The 22,437-nt window shown below is 40.8% G+C and overlaps 1 protein-coding gene and 1 pseudogene across 1 annotated transcript in view; both read right to left on the bottom strand.

Moving 5' to 3' along the window:
- TMED8 (transmembrane p24 trafficking protein family member 8) overlaps positions 1 to 22,437 on the bottom strand; it is a 36,164-nt gene that overhangs the window by 7,959 nt on the left and 5,768 nt on the right. Inside the window, exons 2-5 of the mRNA XM_058739835.1 lie at positions 9,309 to 9,390; positions 2,761 to 2,890; positions 1,060 to 1,186; positions 527 to 832 (exon numbers count right to left, since the gene is read on the bottom strand). Of these exons, the coding sequence (XP_058595818.1) occupies positions 527 to 832; positions 1,060 to 1,186; positions 2,761 to 2,890; positions 9,309 to 9,390 (645 nt within the window). The remainder of the gene's footprint in view (positions 1 to 526; positions 833 to 1,059; positions 1,187 to 2,760; positions 2,891 to 9,308; positions 9,391 to 22,437) is intronic.
- LOC131517565 (large ribosomal subunit protein uL11-like) lies at positions 15,472 to 19,784 on the bottom strand (annotated as a pseudogene).

Here is a 22,437-nt window from a genome sequence, read left to right on the forward strand (position 1 = left end):
TCAATTATACCTCAATAAAGATTATTTAGGTTAAAAAAAACTGCTCTGGGCATGAAATGAAGGAAGTAAACAGTAGTCAGCCAACTATGACAAGTTGGAGAGGAGTACAGTCAGCAATGTGCAATCACCCAGTTTGGTTCCAGACTAAGAACAATGGCAAATATCCCAAACTATGAGAGAAATATAAAATAATCTCGGTTTATACGTGATCTATATACTGCAGCACTGACCCACCCCTTTCCTGCCCATCCCATCCCTTTCCCCAAGGAGATGTTGGGGAAACAGCTGGGTACTGATTAAAAGCAAAAGAAGCTTTTCACTAAGGCACCAATACCAACCCCACCAGAATGTTCTTTGAGGGTCAGACTTTGGCCTGTACCACTCAGTTTAGCTTACAGTGCTGAAAGCAGGATTCCTTGCCTGCATTCTAAGGAAGGGAAGGACTGGTATAATACGGGAAGTGGTCATTAGAAACTGGGTTGAGCCAGAAGAAGCAAATTGCAAATTATGTTAAAATTAAATTTACCTTCAATCTCTTCCTCCTCTTCTTCATCTTCATCCTCATCCTCACTGGAATCACTGACCTGCACAGTTATGTCAGTGCTGGTTACAGGGGTCCAGTCAAAATAAACTCCAAAGCCAATGTCATAGTCATCAGTCGCAAACTCCCAGCAAACACGCTTCCCCTCTGGATGGGTAGGTACCCGGATGGTCACCACCTCACCCCGCTTCACCACCAGACGGCTGTTCTTCTCTTTGCCCAGCTTGCTTTTGAATTCCTTCATCTTGGTAAAGGTCCAGATGCACGGAGGAGCCATCAGAGGTGGGGACACTAAAAGGACAAACAGCTTACTACTGAGAAACCAAGAGAAAATACAGCCAAATGTGGCATTTTGCTTAGGCAGGGTGTCATAGTCAAAGACATTCTTTCTACTTCCTGGCTTCTTTGACTGCCTTTCACAAGTCACCTTCTTAGTTTCCTTCCATCTGTCTGCCTGCCTTTATTTAAGCACCCACCGGGAACAAAGAAACTACCTTCCATACCCCCAAAGGTCTCACCTTTCCTGTGATCCCCCAGGAGATCTGCAGATTCCAAATCAGCTGAAAGGATATCTATAGCTCCTGTGTGCTCAGACTGGATCATAACGATGTCCCCGGACCTTTGTGGAACTTGGTACTTGGCCATCTGCACAATGGAAATCTGATTAGAGCACTTACTAGCGTGGCAGATTCCAATTAGCCTCCTTCCCAAGGGGGCTGCCCACCCTGCCCTGTTGCCTCCACTTTCCATCAGCTCAAAGCCTGATGTGCTATGTTCCCTCCTCCCTCCCTTTTGCAGCTCTCCCACTCCAGACCCTTTATAAAATCCTTGCCCGTGAATTTCCTCCAAGCTTGCTACTGACTTCTGCACCAACAGTGTTTCTGTGCCGCACCGTGACCTGCACAGCACCTCCCTGTGGCCCCTCTCATGACAGCGCTTGCAGCCGGGGTTTAGCCCGGCTCTGACTCTGCCACACAGCCTCCCGCTACAATCCCCACTCCCAGGCTACCTCCAGATCCCTGTCAATCAAGTCACCAAAGCACTGCAGAGAGAACCTGTGGTTTATATTCTCTGTCCCTGGCTTATCCACAGCACATCCGGGATGTCCCATGCCACTGGCTGTCACATCCACTAACAGTGTTCTGTAAATAATTGTCATTTCACTTGTTTTAATGTATTTAAACAGTCCATTTGCTGCCAGATATCTAACCTCCATGGAAGTGTACAAGCATCCCTTGAAATTCGAAGCCCTCGCTAACCCATGGCAGGAGGCTGCAGTCTCTCTCTAGCGGGTTTCACATGAAACCACTCAGATCAGTGCTCCCGTTTCTTGTTTTTATGCCATAACTTCTTGATCCTCTCTAAACAGTCAGCAGGCAACTCAAGAAATGTACACACACTGGCCACACAGGACAGCATACCAGTGAGATGGCTATCCAGTTAAGAAACCAGAATTGTATTTGCAAGAAAGAAAGAAAGAAATTTTGAATTCATCCCAGACTATATTCTCATAATATCTCTTTCTGAAGATATTACCTCTATTGCCAAATGAGGTGAATCAGACTTTGGCTAACCTGCTTACATGAGTCTTTCCTTTTCCACAAGGCTAAACAAAGGATTTAGTTTGCAACATATTAGCAGCACAGCATTAGTAAAGTCACCAATAGATCTTGGCTTCAGTTCCCTCATCTGTAAAATGGGAACATAATGGTACCTGTCTCATAGGTTTCTTCTCAGAAGCAAATGAAGTATTGTGGATAAAAATGCTTCGTAAAGCAAATGTAATGATAATGTTCGGCATTGTCTTTATTGACCATAATACCATTAGTAATTATAATCTATGTGTTAGTAATAATACAAACAACTCCTTCCTCCATGGCAGGGAGATTACTGCTATCTACACCACTTCTATGGAACCTTGACCATAAATCCTGAGTAGATCTACCACAAAAAAACTGAAGCTAAAACACGATCCCATGGTTGAAGGCTCTTCACATCCAGAGGATGTCAGACGACACATGAGCATCCATTCTAACACTTCATTTCTCGAGTAGCTGCTGGTTCAGTGATGGGCCCTGAGGGTGACACACATGACCATTCTCCAAATAAATAAAACTGAGACGCCCCAATGCTTTCTAGGTCCAACCCATCCACACACATCTAGATTCTGGTGCCACACACCGCTCCTCCCGAAGAGACTGCGACATTGCCCTCCCTACCTTGTTGAGGACCTGGGCCTGGTCTGCAGGCAGCGATTCCTGCTCCACCAAGGCCTGCGCCTCCAAGGCACCAGCTGTCTTTCGCAGATCTTCGGTGGCATCCTCACTCGCTCGAGATACCGTCTGTGGCCTCTCAGAAGAAGACAGCATGTCAATTCAAGGACTCTTTCAAAGGGCACAGTAGTCTTGGAGAAACTTAGAAATAAAACAACCTTCAAGGGACATCTCCCAACCTCTGCTTTCCTCTGGCATTTGGGTCCACTGTCAGTTTAGCTGACCACTGCCCCGGGCTGACTTGGCCCACAATAAAGCAGTGACAGCGTGTGACGGCCCAGGACTGATGAAGCCAGGCCCCAGGTTCTAAGAACCATGGCGAACATGCAGGTCAGTCGTCTGAGTTTTGTTCTCTGGGACCCACACCATCTGCTCCACACAGGATTTCAACAAAAGAAAAGTCAGAATCCTAGTTCTGTTCTACACATACAACTTCTGTTAGAAGCAAACAGAGGAGGCCTCGCCAGGGCCAGAAATCAATCACCAAAACACAGGGAGAGCAAACTGATTAGCAAGGCCATCCCTCTCCAGTCAGGCTGGGAGCAGTCTTTCAGCCTTTCCGCTTCACACCATCCTCCAGATCACACTGGCTAATAAAAGAAGGTCATCATTTTCTTTCCCTTTTTAAGCACATTAATCTATTATCCCAATGACTTATGGCCTGACAATTTGAATACTTTTAAAGAAGCAGAGGAATAATTTCGGCCCTCTTCCCTTTCCCCTGGCTTCTGGAAAGACCACAAAGTGAGCTAGGTGCCAGGGCAATGGCACAATACTCCAGGTCTCTTGGAAATCTGTTGTCAACAAAAGGTGGTATGGGATTCTTTAGAGCAGCAGTCATCAGAGTTCAGCGCGAGGACCACTGGGGCTCTTCAGACTTTTTTTACAATAATTCTAAAACGTGATTGCCTTTTTTGATTTCCATCTTCTCAAGAGAATACATTAGAGTTTTCCAGTATAGGACACGAGATGTTGCAACAGAATGTATGCGGAAGCAGATCTAAGAATCCAACTGTCTTTGTGAAGCCAGACATGAAAGAGAGTTACAACATCTCTCTTCTCACTAAATTATTTCTGCTTTGGAAAACAGTTGTTTTCCATTAAAAACATATTATTTATGTTTACATGCAATGAGTTCATTATTTTCATTTTTAAATCAATAACTATTTTTTAATTTTTCAGTTTTAATTTCTAATATAGTAAACATTGATAGAGATAAACCACAGGAAAAATTCTTTGGGATTCTCAATAACTTTGAATTGTGTAAAGGTTTGAGAACCACTGCTTTCACGGATCATTTCCCCACTGAGTAAATGACTGGAAAACAGTACCAGAGACAATATGGGGAAACAGGACTTATTTGGTGTTTATTAGTTTCTTTCTCTCTTCTTTTTTTAATTATAAACAAGAAAAAGCACTCCTAGTTTACAAATTACCTCTTTTCAGACAAAATAGAGCCATCTTTTGGAGTATACAAGTCACCCCAACCTACCTCAGGACAAACAAGAGGTAGTCACTATAAAAACCAAACGTATGGGATACTGTTGATTTTTATGGTTTTGCTTGGGTAATCCTGTGTAAAATGTAAATTAGTCTAGGCTGCAAGCCTATTTTTTCTCTTAAGCCCAGAAATTCCAGTCTGCTTTTGTTTCTTGACACTATTTATCCCTATCTGTGTCCTCCATTAGTCAGTGAGCCTGATGGCAGGGATGGGCCCTGTTCCTGGCATGCATGGCATCTACTGCCAGGCCCATCACATGGAACCCTCATCTCCTAAAATGACCTCATGTCGTCGTGCTCAGTCCGTTGCAGTCACAATGGTCTCTTGAATCTGAGGGTCCTCAAACACCTCAAGCATTCAAGGGTTTTGCACCTGCTGTCACCTCAGCCTAGAATATCCTGCTGCCAGTTACCTGAGGGCTTCCTTCAGGCTTCTGCTCAGCTATCACTTCTAGGGAGGCTCCCCAGATATCCACATGTTGAATGGTTCACCCTGCCCTAGCCCCATCAGTCCTTCTAGCCTTACCCTGTTCACCTGTGTTCACTGCACTCACTACTGCCTGACATATTATGTCTCATATCTTGTTGACTGCAAGGTGTATATTTGTTTTCAGATTTTAACACAAACGAAATGCAAGATGTCCTAAAAACTGGTGGTGTCTTGCAACTGCCCGGGGACTGGACTGACACAGTCTTTGCCCAGGAGATTTGCATTTGCTTCTGCCAGTATTCAGGAGGCTTCCAACTGAGACAACTTGAATAAGTTCTGTGTGAGGGTTTTGTTCAAACTCCAATGGCACGGTGAATTTAGACCACAAACTGGTGACTACAGACTCATGGTTCACATTCTCAGCGGAGATCTTTTTCTCCTCCCCTTACACAGAGCCAAGATGGAAACATTCAAGTTTCCTTGTGGTCCTTCTCTGTGTGGAGGGATCTTTTTTCTTGTTTACCTTTTCACTGAAGGTTCACGCTTTTGGTGTCCTAGCTCCATGAAGGATGGGAGCGGGTGGGGGTGGGAGGGAGTGTCTATTACTAGACTCTCTACCTGGGACATTTTTCCCTTTCTTGGTAGTTCATTAAATAACAGTACATCTTACAGGTGATGGCAACTTAGAGTCTATGAAATAGGATGTATGCTTGCTTTCTGTCTGCCCTTCCCACTAGAATAGAAACGCCACGAGACCAGGGACTTGGACTGTTTGTTCATTTGTGGTATCTCCATTGCCTAGAACACTGCCAGGTAAGTAGCAGGCTCTCAACAAATATCTGTTGAATGAATAAATAATAGACAGTCCCAAAATATTTGTTGAATAAATAAATGAATATATTAATTTTTGTTTAGGAGCAAAAGAGAAATACTAGCATGTGAAAATACAAGTTAATCTGACCATTAGCCTGACCTTACTGTACATGGCATCTAAAATTAAGTCTCCTCTTTGCCTTTGTGTATGCTACTTTGTATAAATATTGTTCTGCTTATTAAAAAAGTTTTAGGGGTGGGCGCCTGGGTGGTTCAGTTGGTTAAGCGGCCGACTTCAGCTCAGGTCACGATCTCGCGGTCCGTGAGTTCGAGCCCCGCGTCGGGCTCTGGGCTGATGGCTCAGAGCCTGGAGCCTGCTTCCGATTCTGTGTCTCCCTCTCTCTCTGCCCCTCCCCCGTTCATGCTCTGTCTCTCTCTGTCTCAAAAATAAATAAAAACGTTAAAAAAAATTTTTTTTTTAAATTAAAAAAAAAAAAGAAAAGAAAAAAAAAGTTTTAGGGGTGCCTAGATGGCTCAGTCAGTTGAGCATCCAACCTTTGATTTTGGCTCAGGTCATGATTTCATGGTTCATGAGTTTGAGTCCCACATCAGGCTCCACACTGATGGTGTGGAGCCTGCTTGGGATTCTCTCTCTCCTTCTCTCTCTGCCCCTCCCACGCTCTCTCTCTCTCAAAGTAAATTTTAAAAAATAAATAAAACTTTTAAAAATAAATAAACTATTTTAGAGAATAGTTCTTTTTAAATTTTTTAATGTTTACTTATTTTTGAGAGAGACAGAGAAACAGAGCGCAAGTGGGGGAGGGGCGCAGAGGGAGACCCAGAATCCAAAGCAGGCTCCAGGCTCTGAGCTGTCAGCACAGAGCCCAAAGCGGGGCTCGAACCCACAAATGGCTAGATCATGACCTGAGCCAAAGTTAGCCGCTTAACCAACTGAGGTACCCAGGCACACCAACAAATAAACTATTTTAAACAGGACATGCAACAGCCACATGAGTTTAATGTTCACATTAGCATTTCATGCTCTGAAGAATCAATGAAGGGTATTTGGGGAAAGATAAATTGCAAATCACTTGATGCCAATGATAAATCACATAAAGGAAAAACTCCCACTGTAAGCCTTCTGGTTTGTGCTGACCCAGAGCAGGGAGGCCATCCCAAGGGAGGGGACAGCCTGACCAGCCTGCCAGCCTCACTGGCAAGAGAGAGAGTTGGGCCCTTCCATTTCTAATATACACAAAACATAAACACTGCACTTCAAGCGTCATTTGGACTGGACTTCTTTCTTCACACACTAGATTTTAGAAACAGAGCTTTAAAATTAAATCTCCTTTTTTCTAAGAACGTTGTAGATTCTTCACTCAAAACTTTATTCTTAGGAGGAAACATCAGTCCGTGTCAAAAGCTAGACCCCAAACATCCCTCAGATCAACATCCAGAAAAAGGCTGGTGGCAGCAAGAAGGAAAAGGCGCTCCCTCCTGGGATTTGAGGATAACAGGAATTGTCTCAAATCAACACAGCCTTGGGGAGGCTTGGTCTTCTAAAGGGACTGTTCTATAAATAACCTAGTAGCTCTAAGCATAGAACTCAAAACCCTTCTAATGCTACTTACCAGAATGAGCTTTATTTTTTTTTTTTAACATTTATTTATTTTTGAGACAGAGAGAGACAGAGCATGAATGGGGGAGGGGCAGAGAGAGAGGGAGACACAGAATTGGAAGCAGGCTCCAGGCTCTGAGCCATCAGCCCAGAGCCTGACGCGGGGCTCGAACTCACGGACCGCGAGATCGTGACCTGAGCTGAAGTCGGACGCTCAACCGACGGAGCCACCCAGGCGCCCCCAGAACGAGCTTTAGAGAACAAACCTAGAGCTGTGTGAACTTGGGCAAATTTTTAAATTCACCGTTTTGTTTTCCTCATTGGAAAAGAAACACCTGTTTCAGTAGGGCTGTTAGGAGGATTAAACGGTAGAATGCATTTTTGCACCTAGTATAGTGCTGAGCAAATAGAAACATTCTGTAAAAGGGGCGTCTGGGTAGCTCAATGGGTTGAGCAGCTGTCTGACTCTTGATTTCAGCTCAGGTCATGATCCCAGGGTCGTGGGATCAAGCCCTGAATCAGGCTCCACACTGAGCATGGAGCCTGCTTAAAATTCTCTCCCTCTGCCTCTTTCTCTTGCTTGCACTCTCTAAAATAAAGATTAAAAAAAACTTTTTTAAGAAACATTCTGTAAAAAGTAACTATTTTATTATCATTATTATGGAGAATATTCAGTGAAGCATGGCTATTATATTATTATCACTAACTATATTACCATTATTATTATATTAAACATTATTATCTCCCATCATCTGAATTCTGGGGGAAAAAGCTTTATTTCATATGCAAAAGTAAGAAGAAAGAAATTCTACTCAAGAAATAACAAACTGGGGCACCTGGCTGACTCAGTTGGTGGAGCATGCAACTCTTGATCTCAGGGTTGTGAGTTCTAGCCCCACAATGGGCATAGAGTTTACTTAAAAATAAAATAAAATACTTTTTTTAAAAAAGGAAGTAATAGTAGCACCTGGGTAGCTCAGTAGGTTAAGCCTCCAACTTTGGCTCACATCATGAACTCAATTCATGAGTTCGAGCCCCACATCAGGCTCTCTATTACCACTTCGGATCCTCTATCCCCCTCTCTCTCTGCCCCTTCCCCACTCACATTCTCTCAAACTCTATCTCTCTCAAGAATAACATTTAAAAAAAGATTTAAAAAAAGGAATAACATTGTTTAAATATCTTGACATTCCTCCCTACACCCAGCCATCAACTTTGTGTGGGGCATTGAGACCACACTGGTTCTACTCAACAGTACTGTGCCATGAGCAGATCAGTTGGGCTATAATATCCATTTGCTCAGGGTTCTCCAAAATACAGTTTTTCATTAATTATTCCATTAATTTTTTGGGTTTCCACTTATTCTAGAGCTCAGTACAACTGTTTCCTTTCTGCTATATACTCTGATATTAATGACAGTAGATAGATGAAATGGATGGAGCAGGAAATTAAGAAGAACAATCTGAGGGGCACCTGGGTGGCTCAGTCAGTAAAGAGTCCAACTTTGGCTCAGGTCACGATCTCACGGTTTGTAAGTTTGAGTCTCGTGTCGGGCTCTGTGCTGACAGCTCAGAGCCTGGAGCCTGCTTTGGATTCTATGTCTCCCTCTCTCTCTGCCCCTCCCCCGCTCACATTCTGTGTCTCTCTCTCTCTCTCTCTCTCTCTCTCTCTCTCAAAAATAAATATTTAAAAAAATTTTTAAAAAAAGAATAACAATATGAAGCTTCTCACACTGGTTTAATCTAAAAATTACATTAGAAAAAAACCCCTCCAAAAGTGTGTGTGTGGCGGGGGGGGGGGCTGTGTATCTTATGGGTAAAAACCAAACACACATTGTCTTGAAAGTCTACCTGGGATCCATGTCTAATGTTTTAACATTTCAACTTGGGCTTCAAGAGAAGATAAAAAAGACTACACTTTTTGTTACAATTTCGTTCTCTGGGAGTGAAGAAAATTTCATAATCTGAAAGAGATCTGACACTGCCCCTAAACACACTTAAGGGCTAATTAGTCACCAAACCATCCATACTCTTCACTCCCACTTGCTGTCCCCCTCAAAGTTGCCATCCACATCTCATTAATCCCTTATCTCAGGAGATAAACCTCTAGGAGCCAAGCAGTTGCTGTCCCTACCTGTAGGGTGAGGAATGGGACTCTGGATCAGAGGCAGAAGCCACTAGAGAGGTCACCTTGGTGTTTTCTAGATCTTCATTCTCTAGAAAATCATGGAAAGAAATATTCAATATTTGAGAAGAGGCACAATCATAATTATCTTGTACCTTTAAAAAAATCTGGCAGTTTCAACCAACCTTCTCTTTACAAAAATATCCTGGGCATCAATTTCTAAGAGGCCCAGTGCATAAATTATTCAAGTCCTCACATCCAAGTAATCTCAGACCATCATAACCCATTCATGAAAGAATAAAACCCTTTCCAAAACAAGTCCCCACAAAATTCATTCTAATTTAAGAATCACACTTCTCAGAAAGCATATGGTTAAATTAGGTAAAATACAGAAGGCAGAGTGAGATTTAGGATGAAATGAACTGGAATTCAGAACCAAAGGATGGAGGGTCACCACCACATTCAGTAGGCTCCCACCACATATCAGAGGGAAAGGATTTTTGTAATTTCTTTCACTCACTCACTCACCAATGACTTACTGGAGAACTGTTAGGTAGCCTCAAGGAGCATACAGGTGAAATGCATAATGAAGGCCATGTCCCCCAGGTCACAAGCCTAGGACTGGTATCATTGCCATTTTACAAGTAAGAACACTAAGGTACAGACAGATTCAAATGTGGGCAGTCATGCTCCTAACGTTTAGGTGCTACTAAGTCTTATGGTTTATTCACCTAGACTTTCCTTGAGCACTCAGAAAATGGTTCAGCATATTTAGATAAGCCCTGGTTTAACCTCCTTTAGTTAAGACTGAAAGAAACTAAAACCCAAAGTCCACTTCTCAGTACAAAATACAACTTAATGAAGTAAATGTCAAAAACTGCAAATTTCAGAGTTTGGTAACAACATAAAAGTGCAAATGATGGACAAATCCTTCTGATACAACTTAAATCCAACCTCATTTTTTCGCATGTGAAAAGATCTATTTTTCTTTCTGTCAACTCACACTCTCATAGATAGAAAGACCTTAGAGCTTCTGCCACCCAATTTTCTTCTTGGGACGTAATAGAAAATACATATATTAGTCTCTGCCCCCGGTTCCTGGCACAGAACTCCAAAAATCCTGATGATTTCCTAAGTGAAAAGAGCAGTAGGAGCATGTTTTGTTCTAATACTTGGTCTTTGATTCCAGTTCCTGACACAGAATTCATAAATCCCTTGGCATTTACTAGGTGTTAGTAGTGTCTTATGTTCTAATGAGGTGACTCTGGGTGGACGCCTGGATGGGGGCTGCTCACCAGAAAGACCAAGCCACGATCAGAGGCTTGGAATTGTGACCCCAGCCCCATTCGCCAGCGAGGGGAGAGGGGCTGGCAATGAAGTTAATGATTGATCATGCTGACGTGATACAACCTCCACAAAAACCCCCAAAGTACAGGGTTTGGAGAGCTTCTAGGTTGGCGAACACATCCATATCTTGGGAGGGTGACGTACCCCAACTCCCAGGGGACAGAAGCTCCTGCACTCAGGATCCTCCTGGACCTCACCCTCTGTATCTCTTCAGCTGACTATTCATCTGTATCCTTTCTCATACCCTTTAATCAACTGGTAAATGTAAGTATCTCCCTGAGTTCTCTGAGCTGCTCTAGCAAATCATCAAATCCAAGGAGGGGAGGTCATGGGAACCTCCAATTTATAGCCAAGTCAGTAGGCAATTGTGGGTAACCTGAGACCTACTACTTGAGACTGACATCTAAAGTTGGCTGAGGAACAGTTTAATGGGACCAAGCCCTTAATCTGTGGGATGTAACACTATATATCCAGGTAGAGTGTCATAATTCAGTTAAATTGTAGGACACCCAGATGGTGTCACAGAATTGTTTGGTGTGAGGGAAAAACACCCACCTCTGGTGTCAGAAGTGCAGTGAGAGGGAGTCGGTGTGATAGTAAAGTAGAAACTCAGAAGGACTAAGCTTTCTTTAAACCTCCCAACAAAGGAACTGAGTCTCAGACAATTGTCAAATGTTTCCCAGTCTCTGCTACTCTGTGAAGAGGCCCTTTTCACAAAGAGACAATGAGAATACAAAGTTCTCCCCTATGTTGACCTAAGTGAAATCTGTTTCCTACTAAGCCCTGCCCTTCTATCCTTCCTCCCAATATCCTTTCAAATATTTACAGCCTGCTATCATCTTTCCTGCAAATTCCTCCTCAGGCTGACCATTTCCAGTTCTTTCAATCATCCCTTAGACGACCTCTGACCACATTGGCCTTGTTCTGTTGTTCCTCTTTGTTCCATTTAAAGTAAGGGACTTGGGGCACCTGGGTGGCTCAGTCGGTTGAGGATCTGACTTCAGCTCAGGTCATGATCTTGCAGTTTGTGAGTTCGAGCTCTGTATCGGGCTCTGTGCTGACAGCTGGGAGCCTGGAGTCTGCTTCAGATTCTGTGTGTGTGTGTGTGTGTGTGTGTGTGTGTGTGTGTGTGTGTGTGTCTGCCCCTTCCCCGCTCGCACTCTGTATCTCTCTCTCAAAAATAAACATTAAAAAAAATTTTTAAATTCCTACAACTCAATAGGAACAATCCAAATAACAATCCAATAACAATCCAATAACCCGATTTAAAAATGGGCTAAAGACTGAAATATACATTTCTCCAAAAAAGACATCTAGATGCCCAACAAGTATATGAAAAGATGCTCAGCATCACTAATCATCAGGAAATGCAAATCAAAACCACAAAAAATGAAGTATCACCTTACCCTGTTAGGATAGCTATTATTAAAAAACAAAAACAAAAACAAAAAAACAGCAAGATAAGCATTGGAGAGGATGTGTAGAAACTGGAACCCTTAAATCTACATGAGAATGTAAAATGGTGAAGCCACTATGGACAACAGTAGTATAAAGATTCCTCAAAAAATTAAAAATAGAATTACCATATCATCTACCAATCCCATTTCTAGGTATTCATCCAAAAAAATTTAAATCAGGATCTCAAAGAGATATTAGGACTCCAATGTTACAGTGTGACACTAGTCACAATAGCCAAAATGTGATAACAACTTAACTGTCCATTGACAGATGAATGGGTAAAGAAAATGTGGCAGGGGTGCCTGGCTGGCTCAGCCAGTAGAGCACACGACTCTTAATCTCAGGGTCATGAGTTCAAGCCCCACATTGGGCATGGAGCCTCCTTAAAAATGTGGTAGTTTAAAAAAAAGGTGGTATACACACACACACAATGGAATATTACATACAATATTCTTTAAAGAGAAGGAAATTCTGCAACATGTGATTACATGGATGAACCTTAAGAACATTATGCTAAATAAGCCAGTCACAGAAGGATACATATTGCACAATTCCACTTATATGAGATATCTAAAATAGCCAAACTCACAAAATCAGAGAGTAGAATGATGTTTGTCAGGGCATGGGAGGAGAGGGAAATGGGGAGTTGCTAGTCAATGGGTATAAAGTCTTAAGTATATAAGATGAATAAGTTCCAGAGATCTGCTGTACAATATTGTGCCAATAATTAACAACACTGTATCGTACACAAAAAAATTTTAAGGAAATATTTAGAAGCACTTCACAGAAATAAAAAGAATAAACATTAGTAAAATAAACAAAGGAAACACCATGCCAGTTCAGTGTGTACAGCAAGTTCAGCGTGTCCCGCCAATTTAACACATTATTTAATGAATTCCTAACAAGTGGCTGGCCCCACACCAAATACTCGAGATGATGCACTAAAGCAGACACAGTTCTGGCCCTCATGAAGCGTTTGGTCTAGCAGGGCAGACTGTGAAGGGCCCTCATCCCACAGATGATCAAGAATTTTAAGCTTAAATTTAAGCTAGGAAATGACATGATCAAATTTATATTTTTTGGTAGAATTCTATAGCAGCTGTTGGTAAGATGGATTTTGCCGGATCAGATGGGAGGCCTTTGCCAAGTTCACGAGAGATAATGAGGACCTAATAGTGATAGCTGAGAAAGAGTAGAGACGAGTCTCTTAGAAAATCATTAGGTGGTCAAGTTTGTTTTCAGGATGCCCATGCTGGTGACGCTTATTTTTTTTTCTTTATATATATATATATATATATTTTTTTTTCTCTATGTTCTATTTCACAATAAAGACTTGAAGAGGTGTCAGTGTATAATCTAGTTATTAAGAGTGCTAGCTTTGGACGTGTACTGCCTGAACTCCTGTCACTTCTATTCCTATATATATATATATAGGAATATAGTATATAGTATATAGTATATATAGTATATAGTATATATATATATATATATATATATTTTCTCTTGGCTTCAGAGTAGATTCCCATAATTCATCACTTACATAAAATACCCATTGCTCATCCAGCAAATGCCCTCCTCAATGCCCATCACCCATTTTCCCCGCCCCCACCCCACCCTTCACTATATGTTCACAAACCATCTGTGACATATTCTAGAACTTTGCTGAGAAGGTGCGTCAAGTTTAATGGTCTACAGATTCTGGATTCTAATCTGTTCTTCCCTTTGGATAACTGATATTTAGGTTCATTTCTAGTCCCTGACATTCCTCAAAGACAGCACACAATTACATTTGCAGATTCTTTCAGGACCCCAGATGTAGTAGTCATCTGTCAACCTTTTGGCTTTCAAATATCCAACCTTCTCCTGGAGGGGATGGACTTTGTAAACAGTGAACAATGGAAGTCAGAATGGAAGATTCTTCTTTTTCCAGCCCCCGGGAAATTAGGGAAAAGGCACATGACCTAAAATATTCCCACCAAGAACTTGAACTAGGAGTGGCACAAAAGAGAGAGAATTCATCTAGTGGCAGCCAGAGAGCCCTAACCAAACTGTTCTTGCTGCTTAGCCTCTGGATTGGCCTACTCCTCAGTTTTCCAACAATATGATGGGCCTCCTGTATCCTTGCAATAAGCCACTTTCTGCTTAAAGCAGCCAAAATTAGTTTGTACTGCTTGTAACCAAGAACTCTGACCAAAATACCTAGATAGTATTTGCGTAGGTCCAGAAATCTGAACTTAAAGTAGCCAGACATCCTATCTTCATTCTGATTATCTTTATTATTACAGCCAAGACTTAGTGATCCTTAGTGATCTTTACTATATGTCAATTACTTTCTAAGCATTTTGCAGGCAGCATCTTTTTGAATTCTCAATCTCACTGAAGTTGATACTAACATTACTTCCTTTTTATCACTCAAGAAATTGAGGCTCAACAAAATCAAGTTAACTTGCCCAAGATGACCAGCAAATAGGAATAGAAGTGACAGGAGTTCAGGCAGTACACGTCCAAAGCTAGCACTCTTAATAACTAGATTATACACTGACACCTCTTCAAGTCTTTATTGTGAAATAGAACATAGAGAAAAGTACATAAAAATGTGCAGCTCAATAAATTATTACAAAGGAAACATGCAAACTACTACCTAGGCAAGAAACAGATCAATCCTAGCACTCCTGAAGCCCCACTCATGATCCTCCCAATCATTACCTGCTCCCTTCTTCCATAACCATTGTCCTAACTTACAGAATCATTTCCCTGCTTTTCTTTAGAGTCAGACCACCTAAATATGTATTCCTAGTGTTATTTCATTCTGCCTGAATGTAAAGGGGAATCATTTCCATGTAAAGGGAAACAATGCAGAATATTTTAAAACAAGCCTCTTTCACTCAATGTTATGTTTGAAGGACTTAACTATGGGGGCACCTGAGTGACTCATTCAGTTAAGTGTCCCGACTCTTGGTTTGGCTCAGGTCATGATCTCATGGTTTGTAAGTTGGAGCCCCACATCAGGCTCTATGCTGCCCACAAGAGCCTGCTTGGGATTCTCTCTCTCTCTCTCTCTCCCTCTCTTTCTGCCCCTCCCCTGCTCATGCTCTCTCTCTCTCTCTCTCAAAAAAAGTAAACTTAAAAAAAAAAGAGGGGAGGGGCGCCTGGGTGGCTTGGTCGGTTAAGCATCCGACTTCGGCTCAGGTCATGATCTCGCGGTCGGTGGGTTCGAGCCCCAAGTCGGGCTCTGTGCTGACAGCTCAGAGCCTGGAGCCTGTTTCAGATTCTGTGTCTCACTCTCTGTGACCCTCCCCCGTTCATGCTCTGTCTCTCCCTGTCTCAAAAATAAATAAACGTTAAAAAAAAAAAAAAAGAGGGGCACCTGAGTCAGTTAAGCAGCCAACTTCAGCTTGGAATGATCTCACGGTTCGTGGGTTCAAGCCCTGCATTGGGTTCTGTGCTGACAGCTCAGAGCCTAGAGCCTACTTTGGATGCTCTCTGTCTGCCCCTCCCCTGCTCATGTTCTGTCTCTCTCAAAAATAAACATTAAAAACATTAGAAAAAAAAAAGGGAAAGACTTAACTATGTTGTTGTGGGTAAGTTTGTTCATTTTCATTGCTATATAATATTCCATGAATATACCATAATTCATTAATATACCATTGATGAAATTTGGGTTCTTTCTATGTTTTGGGCCATTATGATTAATGCTAATTTATCAATATACCATTGATGAAGTCCGGGTTCTAAGTTTTTAGCTATTATGAATAATGCTGCTATGAATATTCTTGTTCATGTCTCTTGGTACACATGTGCATGTATTTATTTTGTAATAAACCAGAAATGGAATGGTTGAGTAATAGAAATCTGAATAAACTTTAATAGACAATGCCAAACTATTTTCCAAAGGGGTTGTACCAAATATGCACTCGTGCTGGTATTGAAGAATATTCCCATTATTCTGTAGCCTCTGCAATACTTGGCCATAGTAATAGTTTTTATTTGGGCCATTCTGATTGGTGTATGCTCATTTAGTTTGCATATCACTGATGACTTATCATGTTTCTCGGCCATTTGGAAATCCTCTTTTATAAAATGTCTGTTCAAGTCTCTTCCCTATTTTACTGTTGGGTTGTTTTTTTTTTTTAACAAAATGATCCTTTATTGAAACATTTTCCTTTGTAGTTCTCAACTAGCTGAGCATTCCACTGTACCACTGTTGAGGTCATCTATAATCCCATGAGGGTGATGGCCATCAACATCACAGCTCACAGTCTGGTGGTCCCTAGGATCTCTTTAATGGCTCCAGACAGTTCTCTAACTAAAAGATGGGTGCCTCCTCTGTCCAGCAATGACGACAATCTCATCAAAACTGAGATTTCCATTGTGCTTAATATTCTTCTGTTCCTTGAGGGCTTCAATAATGAGGGCAGACATAGAAAGTACCACCTCAATCTGGGCCTATCCATCTTGGTCATTTTCATTGTAATCCTCAGACCCTTCCAATCACTGGTTGCTTTGGCTACGTCATTATCAACCTTTTTAGGAGAAAGATTTAGGAAGCCAATCTTGGGGCCAGGGAAGATGTAGCACCGACCTCCTCACTGGTGCACGTCAGGTACATGACTTTGATTCTCGTTGGGGTCAAATTTAGGTGGCATGGTGGAAGCAGCTGGAGTCAGATGACCCTGGATTAAGGACAGCTACAGAAAATTACACCTTGGCCACCTCCAAACCAAAAGCTGAAAGCTGGATTGTCTTTTTATTACTTATAAGAGTTCTAAATACAAACCTTTTGTTAATTACATGTGTTACAAATACCTGCTTCCACTCTGTGATACACCTTTTCACTCTTAATGGTATCCTTTGGTGAACCAAAGTTCTTCATTTTAATATGTAGTCAAAATATATCACTCTTTTCCTTTATTAGCCCTTCGTGTGTCCTGTTTGAGATGTCTTTCCCTATGCTGAGAACAATATATTCTTCTATATTAAGAGCGTATTGTATTGCTTTTCACATGTTGGTGTGCAAAATCCAACTAGAGTTGATTTTTTGTGTGTGTGCTGTGTGAGGTAAGGATCAAGTTTCTTTTCTTTCCCTTCTTTCCTTTCTCTTAGGATATTCAATAGTCCCAGCAACATTTACCATTCTTTCCTCACTATTCTGCAGTACAATTTTGGTTGCAAATCAAAGATTTTGTTTCTACGCTTTTATTCCATTCCTAGGACCTAGTAAACTATTTTGTAAAAGCTTTAAAATAAATCTTGATACCCTGATAGAGCAAATCTTTCCATCTTGTTCTTACTCAGAGTATTTTTATATATGCTATTTATGGCCTTTCATTCCTATATATACTTTTTAGAACTAGCTTGTCAAATTCCATGCAAAAAAAAAACCATCAAAACCCCACTGGGATTTTTACTGGGATTGTATTTTATTTATATATCAAGTTGGGGAGAACTGACATCTTTACAATATTGAGTCTTTCAACATAGGAATATGATACATCTTTCCATTTATTTATTATATCATTTCTCTCAATAATTATGGGGTTTCAGCCACAGAAATGAGATGACAAAGGTGACATCATCACTTGGAAAGCATCACAATAAGACACACATGTTGTGGCGCCACTGTGGCTCTAAGGCCTACCACCTTTGGAAGCCAATCTGCTGCAAATGTGTCTATCCTGCCAAGCAGAAGAGAAAGTATAACTGGAGTGCCAAGACTAAAAGACAAAATAATACTGGGCCAGGGGCGCCTGGGTGGCGCAGTCGGTTAAGCGTCCGACTTCAGCCAGGTCACGATCTCGCGGTCCGTGAGTTCGAGCCCCGCGTCAGGCTCTGGGCTGATGGCTCGGAGCCTGGAGCCTGTTTCCGATTCTGTGTCTCCCTCTCTCTCTGCCCCTCCCCCGTTCGTGCTCTGTCTCTCTCTGTCCCAAAAATAAAAAAAAAAAAAAAAAAAAAAACGTTGAAAAAAAATAATACTGGGCCAGCTGAACGAGGCACCTAAAAACTATGCTGCAGGTTCGGGCCTGGATTCTGTAAAGGAACAACATCTAAACCCAAGAGGGCAGCTAATGTGGCATCCAGTTCATCTCAAGGATTTCAACCTTTAGTCACACAATAGATGTTCTGGTTTCAAAAATAAAATAATAACAATGTATTATAATCTTCTGCACAAAGGCTTTGCACATATTTTGTGAGATTTATTTCCAGGTATTTGAACTTTCTTTAATCTATGGTAAATAGTACTTTTATATATTTTTAACTTCATTGCTGGTCCAGGCATACTTCATTTGATTGTGCTTCACTTTATTGCACTTTGCACATATTGCAATTTTTTAACTTTATTTATTTTTGAGAGAGAGAGAAAGCATGAGTGGGAGAGGGGCAGAGAAGGAGGGAAAGAGAATCCCAAGCAGGTTCCACACTGTCAGTTCAGAGCCCAATGCGGGGCTTGAACCCAAAAACCACAAGATCATGACCTGAGCGGAAGTCAGATACTTAACTGACTGGGCCACCCAGGCGCCCCAGTTACTGCATTTTTGACAAACTGAAGGCTCATGGCAACCCTGTGCCAAGCAAGTTTATCAGCACCATTTTCCAACAGTATTTGCTCACTTCATGTCTGTGTCACATTTTGATAATTCTTGCAATATTTCAAACTTCTTCGTTACTATATTTGTTACGGTGATCCATGATCAGGGATTACACCTCTGCTGAAAGCTCAGATGACGGTTAGCATTTTTTAGCAATACTTTTTAAGATTTAAGGTATTACACTTTTTTAGACATGGTTGCGATTGCACATTTAATAGACTACAATATAGTGTAAACATAACTTTTATATACACTGAGAAACAAAAAAACTTCGTTTCAGATGCTTTATTGTGATATTTGCTTTACTTCAGTGGTCTGGAACTGAACCTGCAATATCTCTGATGTATGTTTGTATATATAAGTGCAAGGAAATTTTGCATACTGACTCTATACCCAGTAATCTAGCTAAATTTATTCTAATAATTTATCTGTAGATTCTTCTGGATTTTCCATGTACATAGCCATCATCTGCAAACAACAGATTTAACAGGGTTCCTTTCTAATCCTCATATTTTTTTTTTCTTGTCAAACTGTATTAGCTAGAATATCCAATAAAAGTGGTGTAAGTGGGTATCCTGTCTTATTCCCAATCTCAAGAGGAAAACTTTCAAATCTCACCATTAAGTTTGATGCTGCTTAAAGGGTTTTTGTAGAGACATGCTTTATCCAATTAAGGAGGTTTTCTTTTATTCTTAGTTTGCTAAGAGTTTTGAATCATAAGTGGAGGGTAAATTTCGTCACTTTTTTCTGCATTAAGCTGATCATTTTTATCCCCTAATATATTAAAATGATGATTTACACTTACTTTTAAAGAATGTTAAAATGACTTTGCATTCCTGAAAAAAACCCAACTTGGTCATATATATTGCTGGATTTAGTCTGCTAATATTTTGCTCATGACTTTTTGCATCTATATTAATGAGTGAGATGAAATTGTGATTTTCCTTTCATCTGGGATCATTTTTATTCTGCCTGAAGAATTCAATTGTTCCTTAAGTGCCAGTCTGCAGGCTGACAAATCCTGTATCTGATTATTTGAAAATATCTTTCTTTTACCTTCATTCCTTTTTTTTTTTTTGATGAGTACTTTTTTTTTTTTGAGAGAGGATGCAAGTGAGTGAGGGGCAGAGAGAGAGAGAGAGAAAGGGAGAGAGAGAGGGGGAGGGGGGGGAGAGAGAGAGAGAGAGAGAGAGAGAGAGAGAGAGAGGCAGGGCTTACCCAAAGTGGGGCTCATGCTTACCCAATGTGGGGCTCAAGCTCACCCAACATGGGGTACAAGTTCACCAAGCATGGGACTCAAATGCATGAACTGTAAGATCATGACCTGAGCCAAAGTCAGATGCTTATTCAACTAAGCCACTCAGGCACCCTACCTTCATTCTTAAAGACTATTTTCCTGGGGATGCCGGGGTGTCTCAGTCAGTTAAGCATCTGACTCTTGATTTCAGCTCAAGTCATGATTCCAGAGTTGTGGGATCGAGCCCCGAATCAGGGTCTGCACTGAGTGTGGAACCTGCTTAAGATTCTCTCTCTCTCTCTCTCTCTCTCTCTCCCTCTGCCCCTTTCCCCCACTCACACGCTCTCTCTAAAATTAAAAAAAAAAAAAAAAAAGACTATTTTCCTGAAAAAAAAAATCTATATTGGTATCTTCTTTCAATAATCTAGCTTCTACTGCTCTGTGCAGAAGTCAGCTGTCAGTCTAATTACTATTCTTTTGAAAGCAAACTGTAAGTTTTCTCTGGCTACTTTTTTCTCTCTGCTTTGGTTTTATAGCAAGTTTAACTTAATGTATACCTACTGTAGATTTCATTGTACTTATCCTGCTTGGGATACACAGGACTTCTTAAATCTGTGCATTCTGTTAGCTTTGGAAAATTCAGAGCTATTATCTCATCAAACATTGCTTCTGTCCATTCTGGCTCTCCTCGCCTTCTGGGACTCCAATTATACAAATGTTAGACCTTCTCACCATACCTTCTATGTCTTTTACCTCTTTCCTGAATTTTCCATGGTTGCATTTTTACATATTTCCTTCTGGATATTTTCTTTTTTTATGACCAAGTTCACTATTCTCTCTTCAGGTACAGTAACTTTTTGCTAAACCTATCAATGGAGTTTTAAATTTTGATCTGTATGTTTCAATTATACAATTTCTATTTGGTTCTATTTTTATAAATTTCAGTTCTTTGCCAAATTTCTGAAACTTGTCTTTGATCTCAAACATAATAAATATAATTATGTCTCAGTCTGGTGCCCCTTGGGATCGATTTTTACTGCCTGTTGTTTCTTCTGATTTTTGTTCATGTTATCTCTTCTCAGGAATCTGGTCATTTATGATATGTGTCAGAAAACTGTTCTCACAAAATTGTTTGAAGAAATCATCTGAAGTCTAATCTGAATGAGCCTTCAGAGATGTGGCTTTGCTTCTTCCACATACCTGGAGGCACTAGCAGCCTGAGGGTACCTTAACCCAATTTCATGAACTTAGATTTTTCCGAAGGTGAGCTATAATCCCTGGAACGGTGTACTTCTGATTTACCCCTACTTCCAGAACATGGCCTTTCATAGTCCCAACCTAGAGAAAACGGGATTCACCAGGGTTCCCCCCACTTGGTTCTGAACATTAACGCTTGTTGCTTTAGTCCAGAGAAGCACATTCACAGCCTTGACAAGCCTCCCCACTCAAGAATCCAGCACATGCCACCAGAGGAGAAAGGACTCCCAAAATGGACTCTCATCCTTGAACTTCTATCTTTATACTTCTGCCCTCACATTGATTATAGCCTGGTAATTCTTCATTACCTAGCTAGCTCCCCAGGATCTTCAAGCAAATATCTATATGTTGACAATTATTTTCTAATTGTCCCCAATGGGAGAACTGATCCGATTACCTAGTCTGTCATTACTCAAAACAGAAAGCAACATTGCCTCTTTACCTTTTTCAGTTTGAAAATACCTTACTGAATAAAATGGAAACCAAATAGAAATTTTAAAAGTCTGCCTTCTTTCTGTCACTGGCTAACAGTATCAGCTGATCTAAGTAGTGGTTCTATCCCCCTTTGATTTATCCTTAGGTGTAAATGAAATTACCACAAAAATAATGAAAGGCAGTAGTGGGCAGAGTAACAAAAAATTAATCCCTAAGGAGACTTATAACCTGTATTTCATAAAAAATTCATCAGAGAAAAAAAGGCCCAGAAAGGGTCAGTTCCTGATGAGCACAAAGGTAATAGAGATGTCTCTTACAATATAAGAACAGTGAAAAAATCTCATGACCCATTTGCGTGTATTTTTTCTGAATAGGTAATATAGCCACATTATTCAAAATTCAAAAAGCGTGAAAGTATACAGGGGAAATTTCCACTCATCTCAGTCCCCACCTCCCAAAGCAACCAATGTTATTAGGTTTTATACAGTCTCCCAGAGATACTATACACACATTAAGTGTGTGCATATATATTCTTTTTTATACAAATAATGAGGATATTAAACATACTTTGCTTTTTCCATTTATATCTGAGATCTTTCCGTAACTATCTATTAAAAGCTTTCTCATTTTCCTCTACAGCTGATTAATATTTCATTGGCTGGATATTCCATAATTTATTTAACCAGTTCCCTATTGATGGACATCGATGTCCTTTCTAACCTTTCGCCATTACAAACCATCCTACATATAATAACCTTATGTCTGTGTCATTAAACAGGCACAAGAAAAATCTAGAGGATAAATTCCTGGAAGGAAT

The sequence above is a fragment of the Neofelis nebulosa genome, chromosome 7, assembly GCF_028018385.1.
Source record: "Neofelis nebulosa isolate mNeoNeb1 chromosome 7, mNeoNeb1.pri, whole genome shotgun sequence".
In the NCBI taxonomy this organism is placed as follows: domain Eukaryota; kingdom Metazoa; phylum Chordata; class Mammalia; order Carnivora; family Felidae; genus Neofelis; species Neofelis nebulosa.